The following is a 10588-nucleotide window of genomic DNA, read 5'->3' as shown; positions in this document are numbered from 1 at the left end:
GAGACTGCTTGGAAATATCACACACACACCACTCACACACAATTTTAACCTTTACTGCTTTGATATTTGTGTCAGCCTCTTTATATCCTATGTGTGCACACATTCACACACACTCAGATCACCGTCATATGTGAATAAACAGACACAAGGGTGAAATTTGGATTCATGCATACATAGACATGCACACTACAGTTCATCATTTCAGGAATCACACTGTTACATGAGACTGTATGCACCTACTTTGCTGTGTTGTGATCACTTGTGTCTGTGTGCACTTAACCTTTATTTTACCAGGTAGCCCTATTAAGATTAACTATTTCTTTTTCAAGAGAGTGCATGTGTGTGTGTTTGACTGCTTGTTTTGGGTAGAAAGGCTACATTTGCATCCTAGAACAGTGTTATAATACAGCACACTACTATACTATACTACAGGTAAAATTGCCTCCACACTTTTCCAGAGGATTGACAAACTAGACATACTATAAGAAATGTGCCACTGCCAGACTTCTCTATATATCACTTAATCCCTTTAGTTTCAAAAGTAAAAAAAGAGGTAAATAGAAAGTAGAGTCTTGGATTAGATTTTAATTGGCTGATTTTCTTGAACTAAACGGTATATCACAAAACCATGTCTGTATGTCTGCGCCATACGTTATGTTCCACTGTATCAGTGTAAATCCAAATTCCTCATTTCTGCAATATAGAAAAGGGAAGGCATTGAAATTCCAATTGAGATGGTCCTGGTTTTTCCAAGCAGGGATTTTCAAGTTGGGGACATCAGTGGTGCATGGAGAATCTCTTAAGGAGATATTCTATGGTAGATTCAGGGAGGAGGCCGCCATGAAAGCTACGCAAAACCTATGGAACACAGTTGTAAGGCTACATAACTCTAACTAGTACTCTCGTAATGATGACACAATGCCGCCTTAAACAGCCATGTAGTCTACGTGGATTAAAGAAATACAATAACAGTTTGGCAGATTCACTTTTTAATCAATTTACTAGAAAGCTGGTAGCAGTTTCACCTCTGTGTTTCCAGTATTTAATGCACCACGGCACATATGCTAACAGTTTTGAGATTATGCTAAACTAGCTTGTAGGCTCCACTAGACATAAACTACACTGTGCGCTAAAATCTTACGAAACAAAAAATATTCTGATTTGGTTTCTAAAAGTTGGTAAAATATTCCTTTAATGTGTTTTTATTCCCGTCTACACATCGGCTTATGAATATATTCCATTTATGCATATTTCAGTGCATTATTTTTGCAAAGTGCACTTTGATACTATTGATGGTTCACAGTGGCAAACACAAGGTCTCTACATGTAGAATCAACACCATTATTTGTAGAAGCTTTTCGAAAGTGAAGAAATGGTTTAATAGTGTAATCGTTACAGGGGGCAGGCACAAAAGAGGGGAGACAAGTGTGATGAATTCATGAAGAGAAAAGGGCAGATGGGCACTTGTGCATTTTAAAGAATAGAAAAACTTGATAGAGGAAGACAGAGAAGAAGGATTTGGAGAGCAGGAGCAGCAGTCACTTGAAGAAACGTGGCTGGAGATTTTGAGATTTAAATTGAGGGAGAAAAAGCAAGTGGAAAATACAGACAAATAAGAATATCAGAGATACAGCTAGGGATTGAGAAAGATATTCTAAGGGATGCAGAACGAGAAAGCTCCGAACAAAACAGCAGTAGTCATGCAGAGTAAGTGGAGAGTGATGCAAGAAAGATGAAATTTGGGAGATTGCAAAAAGGAGGACAGAGAAAAATAAATAGGACTGTTTTAGATGCAGAGATGGAACAAACTGCAGTGTGAAATGAGAGGAGATAAGTAGAGGTGAGTGCGTGTGTGTGTGTGTGTGTGTGTGTGTGTGCACATGTGTGTGGGTGCATGTGTTTGTGTGAGTGTGTGTGTGTGAAGGGTTTCATTCCAAAATGCTGTATACCCCATTTGGGGAAAAAGTTTCCTCCGTTTTGCTTCCTCAAAACTGTTACTATTTCCTAAGATAGTCGATAACTTTTTTTTTTACATTTAAGAATACATTTTAATGAATTTAGTAATTCCTTTTTGTAGCACATTTTAATATTGCATGGTAATGATAGTGATCATTTTTCAGGGTAGGTGTCAAATTTTTCACATGGTGGAGGGATATCACATTTTGGAATGAAATCCTCCTGGTGTTCTCTTGTGCCATCTCACTCACCAGCTGTTTCCCTCCTCAGCAACAAAGTACACAGTGAGCGTCACAACGCTACCGACCCCTTTCTGGACTGGTATTTATTTATTTGTTTATTCATTTATGACTCCCTTCTCTTTATTGATTTCTACTTCCATCCCTTGCTTTCCTTTCCTGTTTTTAGAACACCCTCCTTTTCCTTGTCCCTTTGTTCTTAACTTTTTATGAATTCTATCCCTGGCTTTTTTAAATTCTTGTTACTTGCGTTGGCTTATGTTTCTGAGTATATTTTCTGTTGCCTGCATCTCGCAGTATGGCTGTCGCTTTACTGTGGTTGACTGTTGGCCCTGGGAGAAAAGGGAGTTAAAGTGGATTACTGGTAGAGGTTTTGGAGGGGAAGAGAGGAGGGGTCATTGACGTTATGGGAGTCTGCCATTGGTTCAGGGTGTTTTTGTATCGAGTGGGTAAAAATCACTGCTCAGTCACCATAACCCAATAACAGATTCTTGTGATCCCAGTGACTTCACCATAGTCCTCTTAAGGTCCGTGGGGATTTTGGGGTGCTATTTTGGCTTTTTCTTCTGCAGAAAGTCCATTAAGCAAATTTTGTGTTTGGATCGCAGTTTTTGTGGGGGTTCATTATAGATTAATATGTCAAATTCTGACCTTGCCTCAGTGTTATCCTCCATTTTGTGTCATTACAGGGTTTCCCAAAGTAGGGCTGTCCTGCCCCGTGCTTTGGCAAACTGTGTAGACACCCAAAACCCTGTTCTGTTGAGCTGCCTTATTCTATAGGTCCAGCCAGATGACCCTTTAAATGTCTGTGGCCCCCAGTGTGTCTTGGTGTACTGGCTCTTTTATGTACTTGTATTTTTAGTGTTGGTTGTCACATCATTGTCATGTTTTTGTGTGTGTGTGTGTGTGTGTGTGTTTGCGCAGCAATACATGCCTTGAAACAGATCTTTAATCCACCCCTCTCCCTCCTGCCTCACTTTGCAGTAAGGAGCAGCAGAAGAACCACAGGGGGAGCAATAAGTCAGTGTGGGAACAACGCACCAAGGAGCTGCGGAAGCAGACACTGGCATCCAGCCGCGAGGCCCTCTATAACGAGCTGGACACCGACGACCGCTGGAAGGCAAGGACAGGGAGGGAGGAGCACAACAATGTAAAGGCAAAACGCTGGCCCCTAGACTTGTGCTATCAGTGTACACAAGTGATGGCAATGATGAAGTTACATGTGCCTTATCTGGTGTTTATTTATGTATGGTTAACTTAAACATATGGATAAACATTTCTCCCAATCCATGTTTCTTACCTAAGGGAATTGCTCATTTTCTCCAAGGATAGAAAAGCTTAAATCCAAGACTCCCCTTCCCTTGCCCATTATACCTGACATTCCTCTACCCAACACTCTTTTGCTCTTCTCCTCTCCCCCTATCCCCACCACTCTTCCTCTTCTCTTCCACTATCCTCTCTGGTCTTGTTCCTCCCTATTTTCCTCCCCCTTCCCCTCCTCTCCTGCTCTTCTCTCTCCCTGCAGGTCAACTACTCAAGACAAATCCGTCCGGACATGAAGACCCACCTGGATCGGCCCTTGGTGGTCGACCCCCATGAGAACCGCAACAACAACACCAACAAGACCACCGCCAGCAACTCAGACCTCCGCTTCAGCCAGCAGCACCCTGCTGATGAGCTGCACAGGCAGACGCGCCTCCACGAACGCGGTGGTCAAGTAGGAGGAGGAGGAGGAGGAGGCGGATCGGGTCCAGGCAGGCCTCCGCTGGAGCGGGGCGAGTCCACGGAGAGCAGGCGGAGCCGCAAAGCCGAGCACCACCACCACACCTCCCACACCCGACTGGATGCCACGCTGGTCCCGGGGCCAGGCTCGGAGGAGAGGCCCCCCAGGCGGCACCACCACACCCGGAGCGGCAGTCGAGGCGGAGGGCAGCCGGAGCACAGGAAGCCCAGGCAACACCGGAGGAACGCGGACGACGAGGAAGGCGGGGGAGGAGGCGGAGGAGCGGGGAGGCACAAGAGCAAAGGGATGGACGGAGGAGAAGGAGGAGAGCAGGAGGGAGGCGGCGAAGGCGGCGAGAGGAGGCCCAGGCGGAGTCGCCACAGCAACCAGTTGGATGGCGAGGGGAAGAGGATGTGCCAGCACCGTAGGAAGTATGTCCAATGCGCGAAGCTGTTGTTACAATAAGATATTCTATAGCAACAACCATGAAAGATATTTTGGCTCCACTATTTTTCCTCTTCCATTTCTCATTACCTCTCTCTGAATTTCATCCCTTCTTTTCTCCCCTCTCCTCCACTTTCCTTTCCTCACTCTTTTTCAACTTCCTCTTTCTCTCCTTTCGTCCCCCAATTTCTCCTTACTCCCTGCTTCCCTCTTTCCAGGGATGGCAGTGGCCCTAATCTCTCCACCACCCGGCCCATCCAGAAGAGCCTCTCCCGGCAGGACAGCCAGTACAGCGAGGATATGGACAACCTCATGAATACCAAACTGGTCTCCGTCTCTACCCCGCCCGGCGAGGGCCACCCCAACCTGGTTGCCAACCACACTCCGGCCCCTGGCTTCGGATCGGCCCTCCATCTTGCTAACAGTGGCACTCATGGGAGCTTGGTCGGGATAGATAGCTATGGGAACGTGGGACACCGCCGCGCCAACAGCATCATCCGGCTGCCCCATCCAGACTACACAGCTGTGGACATGCCCATTTTTCCATCCACCAACGCCATACTGCAGGGTAAGGGGAGGTAGAATGAGTGTGTGTTCTTCTCTTCATCTCTTCTCTCCTTTTGTCTCCTCCTCTCCTCTCCTCTCCTCTCCTCTCCTCTCCTCTCCTCTGTTTTAGCCATGTGGCAATTCATGCACTTCATTCTTTCCTTAAATAACACATTTCCTTTCTCTTTGGTCCAGTCAATAAGAATGCCAACACGGAGCCTCTGCCGAAGAAGGAGGACAAGGATGATGATGATGATGAGAAGGCAGGTGAAGGAGGACCCAGGCCCATGCCTCCCTTCAGCTCCATGTTCATCCTGTCCACCACCAACCCGTGAGTAGAATCGTCATAAGCACACACACACACACACACACACACACAAAAAGACAGATATCCATTCATACAGGCTGACAAAAAGGGGTGTATACTGTCTGCACTGTCACACCCAACTTGGAAAGCCACATTTCCTTTAAGTATTGATCTTTGGATTCAGAGCTAGATGCTGGATGTAAAATGGGTCTCCTGTAAAGTCACAAATACAACACCTGCATGCACACACACTAAAAAAAAGGTGCAGAAAAAATTCCTTTGTGTGCTCTTAGGTTTCGCCGGGCGTGTCACTACGTATGCACCCTGCGTTATTTTGAGATGTGTATCCTGCTGGTCATCGCCATGAGCAGTATTGCCCTGGCTGCTGAGGACCCTGTCTGGCCCGAATCCCCCCGCAACAATGTAAGACAGACAGTCCACACACAGTCCTATTCTCTCTGACAATGATGAAGCAAAACCAAGTCATTCTCTCTGTCTCTATGTGCAGGTTCTGCGCTACTTTGACTATGTCTTCACAGGAGTGTTCACTTTTGAGATGCTGATAAAGGTAAGGAAACGTCCTGAATCTGTCTATGCCAAGGATGGACACTTTCTTCTGGAAGGTTTGCGATCCCCGCCTCAGGGGGCCCAAAACTAGACTGCGCTTTGTATTTTAGAATGTACATTTGGTAGCAATATATTGTGCGTCAATATATTTCTACTAATGTGTTGCTAATCATATGAGAAAGAAATTGTATTGGAAGGAAATGTACACCCATTCTACATGTGTTAAATACTTTAGTCTCTGTTTGTAAGGTTGTGGCAAAGTTTCTGATTCTTTTCTCTGACTTTTCTCTTATTATTTCTCTGTCTCTCTCTCTCTCTCTGTCTGTGTTAGATGGTGGATCTGGGGTTGGTCTTGCACCAGGGCTCCTATTTCAGGGACTTGTGGAACATCCTGGACTTTATAGTGGTTAGTGGTGCTCTGGTGGCCTTCGCCTTCACGTAAGTCTCCCTCCTGCCCTCTCCTGTCTTCCCTCCTCGCTCCTCCTTCTCTCCTGCCTGTCTTCTGCCTCACTGGCACCTTGGAGTACAGCCTCCCCCTATTTTTCTCTATTCATCCATGGCTCTTTTTTCGGTCTCCCTCTGCCTCTCTCTTCTCTCTTCTTTTAATGTCTTTCTCTCCCACTTATTCTTTCATTCTGTTTCTCCCACTCTTTCTCTCTGCATTTCTCCGTTCGCTTGCTGTCGGCCTCCTGCCCCCCTCCTCCATTCAACCTTTTTTCTGTCTATCCTCGCCCACGGCCTATTCTCTGCAACTGGCAAACCCCTCTGCCTTCTCCCTCCCCTCAACTTCGCTCACACGGTCCTGCCGTCTCTCAGCCCCTCCTCTCCCAAATGTCACCCATCTTTCACTACACCTGTCCCCCTACATTTTACAAAACACCCCCTCTTCCTAGTATCCCCCCTGCCCCTCTCTCGTCACCAGCGACGCTCCCCCCCTCCTCCTCAACCTCTTCCTATCCTTCTCTTCTTCCTCCCGTGAGGAGTGAGGACCACCCTCTGCACCTGTAACCCTTTAGTGCCCAGGCCGTTCTAGAGCGGAGGGGGCCCAGGCCAAGCCAGGCCGTGCCGAGCCGTAACACCCCTCCCTCCCAAAAACTCCACACCCTTCTCCACGTCGGAGCAGGTATTTTAAACCCTCCTTATTCTGCACGCCCAGGAGTAGGACTCGACTGCGGGGATAAAATACAGTTAAATGTTCCATAACTGGGTTAAGATAGAGTTTAAAGAGTTAGAGGTTAAAGTATAGTGATTAAGCATGAGTTGTGGATTTTAGGATTTGTTGTCATGCTTTCGGATGGTGGGGCGGAATATAAAACGGGACGGATCGGTGGGACTTCAGTCAATGAAGACTCAACCAAGAACCAACGGATACTGGAATCCCAAAGCGAAAGTTTTGGTTCTATGTGAATGCAGTTTAAGTATGTTAGAGAGATATAGTACTGACAGTCATTATGATCAATACCAATCATGCATATGGGACTGGTGTATGCAAGTGTGCATCATCCTCTCTGTTTCTGTTGGGCACTTTATAAATTAACATAGAGGGATACCTTGACATTTTGAATTTCAATCTGTTATTTTTCTTAATCAGATAATTGTCACATTGTAGAAAAAAAACAAATACAGATTCTCTGCAGTCCCATGGCACATCTGTGGCGATGACATACAGACCCAATTAATTAACAGTTTATTTGAATGTGATCTCCGCTCTCTGGCTCCCTAGTTGATCTCTTCTCTGGAGAATACAGTAACGTTACGCTATTCGGCTTGCTAGTTAAAGTTGTTGAAAGCTGTTAGTTAAAGCTGCACTATGCAAGATTTATTTGTAAAGATACACCCGTCAAATCAAGTTAAATTTTAACAGTAATACAATTTAGCTTCCTCATAAAGAACAGAGATGATTTTTTTTTTTACCACAGTGTGATGAAGTTTGATGGAGGACCGCAGTACTGTGGCTATTGGTCAAATTTTCTGAGCATTTGTCCAAGTAAGCAACCACTACTAGCTGCATACTAACTTACCGCTATGATACTCATCAGATTCCAAAAGAAATGTTAACAATGCTAACAAGCCATGTCAATACAGAGACTTGTTTTCTGAAAAATTCAAAATATCAAGGTATCCCTTTAATATGTATGTATACGTATGTAAAAAATAACTTCAACACAAACACATGAACAATTCCATACTTCTGAAGACATGAAGAAAAAACAGTTTGGAACAAAATGTCCGCTGTAATGTTAATTCATGTCATATAATTCCTTATCCATATACAGTAGAACATAAGTACCTTCAGGGACAGGAGCTATTGCATCAGGATTAAATATATGTTATAGAAATGATGGAGTATTTAAATGTCTCAGAAGCTTCTGGATCTTGAGTTTGCCTAAAGATGATGTCACTGATTTGTTTTGGTAGACTTTTTCCTTTGGTCTGCTTTATAGGCCTATGGACCATGAAATCAAATGGATGACTGAGAGAAAAATTATTTGTATGACTGCATAAATTATTAATTTGATTGCATAGAACATTGTACTGAAGACACACATAGAACATTGCACTGACACACAAATGCCTGTGATGGTGCTGCTGTAACCATCTCCAACACATACTCTTACACAGGTGATCTGCAGAAATATATGGATGCCAAGGTTGTACTTGATTCCATTTCATGTCTTTAAAGAATCTGACCTGAAATTCAGTCACGTGAGAAACATGAGAAACTGATCCTGATTCAAAGCTCAAGCTAAATCCTAACTTTGAGATAGAAAGTTGTAACTTAAAGAGTCAACGTGAGAATCTCTCAATTAAAATTCAGCTCTGTAGTTAGATTTCAGTGGCTGAAGTGAAACGAAATGGAATTGAGCCTAAGTCTCATAGACTCTGTGGATGAGGATGGTGTGCACCCATGCACACATCAGGTCTCCGTATCCATGCATATGAGAATGGGAATGGCTAACTAACATGAATAATTCAATGCATTCTGCATAATGCATATGATAAACTATGGTTGGTATGACTATAACCCTGGATATATGACTTTGAGTCATAAGCTGATAAGGAGTTTGCCAAGCGTAAACCAAAGAAAATCCCTCCACTTTGCATTTTTCCCAGCATGCTAACCTATAATATTGTCCCTTCATTGTTCCCTTATCCCCTTGACCCCTTGCTCCCTATGCCCTTGGTCTTGTTCACTCGGTTCCTAAGCTCTCTTGGCTTAAATCTCTTACTCTCCCTACTGAGGAAACTGAACTGCAGTAAGGAATAAAGGTGTTCATCTTACCTAAAGAGGTACTGAGAGAAAAACCTGGCTGTGCCTACTTCCCTCCCTCCCCTCCCTCCTGTGCCCCTCTCCATCCTTCTACCCCTCTCTCCTTTCATGTGCGATATCCAACATCTTTCTTACTGCTTCCTCCTCACCCTTTTGGCCTCACCAATGTTCACAATAGCTCTTTCTGGACAGTGGGTGAATGTGAGGAATAAAAGAAGTTACACCCAAACACGGATTTGGGACAAGACATCTTATGCCCCTATTCAAACCATGCCATGTTACTGCAGTTTGTTGATTTTTACTGTTATTTTTCTTCACCAGACATTTGTCGTTATATGGAGAAAGCAATAGTTATCACAAACTAATGACCAAGCTTGCGGCCACCAGTACCCATTACCTTAAAGGAAAAAATCCACCCTCGGATACTCTTATACTGTTAGATATCATCAGTTTGTGATGTTCAATGCATTCCGTGAGTTATTTTGTGATGAGGTCTTACAATTTACTTTTGGTGCACTCGCTTTCCCTCAATTTGCCTCATCTACTTCTACTTCAGTTAGTGATTTCCTATGTTTCCAAGCATGACAACCCCCAGAGAAGAGACCTTTTTGCTTTCAATCAGTGGTGGGCATATGAGCATATGAAGATAGCTAGCTAGTTTGTGAACATTGGGGCATGTCTATAATTGTGGCTACACTTGCATTATTATGCATTGCATTATGGTCTATTGAGGCTACTGTCGGTGGAGAAATTGGTATCTCTGCCTCTTCTGCGATGGATTTCTACCTGTATTATCGTCCAACGTTGGTGTAAAATGTTCGCTCTCACTCTGAGGGACGGACACCAAAACCTGACGTTTACCGCTGATGTTTTAGATAGCTTTAGAATTTCAAACTCTGTTGTAGCTGCGCTGGAAACATCTCAACATGACGTTGATGCGCTGTCTATGTTTGGCCAATTATCTGCAGGAATAATAATAATAATACACCACCAAACACCAAAATGTCCCCTGGAATGCAAGGTACATCACCAGTAGCTGTTTTTAACAGTGTTAGTGTTTTATGGTGGATTTTTCCTTTGTATGGAGAATGCTCACAATGCTAGCAAGCCTAGGACATGGGAATGTAATAAACCTTCTGACAAATGAAGTACAATCTCAACAGTATAGCAAGCTAGTATAAGATTAGAGTGTAAGATACAAATTTGAACAATCACAGCACACTGTTAAGGGGTAGCAGGTGTCTGATTCCAGACCAGCATGAAGATGAGGAGTTGCTTATCCGAGACACGAGAGTGTCCGCAACATGGCAGGTGCTCCAGGGTTCTAGCGGTGGTGCCCCCTATCTTCAGGGCTGGCCTTTACTCCAGTCTTTCTCTTGTTCATTCTTATCTGTGTGTGTATGTCACTAACACTCTGTCCTCTAATTTCTGCACAATGTGGTTGTGTATGTGGTACACATGAACTTGTGTGTATTTCTGTTCGTCTTTATATATGTGTGTGTTTGTGCCACTAACTCGTGTGTCCTCTAATCTCT

The 10588-nt window shown here is 44.2% G+C and overlaps 1 protein-coding gene across 1 annotated transcript in view; it reads left to right on the top strand.

The window, feature by feature from the left end:
• cacna1aa (calcium channel, voltage-dependent, P/Q type, alpha 1A subunit, a) overlaps positions 1-10588 on the top strand; it is a 90664-nt gene that overhangs the window by 43175 nt on the left and 36901 nt on the right. The window contains exons 20-27 of the mRNA XM_078284510.1: positions 2227-2277; positions 3180-3315; positions 3721-4349; positions 4581-4930; positions 5104-5239; positions 5509-5638; positions 5724-5783; positions 6114-6220. Of these exons, the coding sequence (XP_078140636.1) occupies positions 2227-2277; positions 3180-3315; positions 3721-4349; positions 4581-4930; positions 5104-5239; positions 5509-5638; positions 5724-5783; positions 6114-6220 (1599 nt within the window). The remainder of the gene's footprint in view (positions 1-2226; positions 2278-3179; positions 3316-3720; positions 4350-4580; positions 4931-5103; positions 5240-5508; positions 5639-5723; positions 5784-6113; positions 6221-10588) is intronic.

The sequence above is a fragment of the Centroberyx gerrardi genome, chromosome 7 (genome assembly GCF_048128805.1).
Source record: "Centroberyx gerrardi isolate f3 chromosome 7, fCenGer3.hap1.cur.20231027, whole genome shotgun sequence".
Taxonomy (NCBI): Eukaryota; Metazoa; Chordata; class Actinopteri; order Beryciformes; family Berycidae; genus Centroberyx; species Centroberyx gerrardi.
Note: the sequence above shows the minus strand (reverse complement) of the source record. Positions and strands in the feature narration are given on the sequence as shown.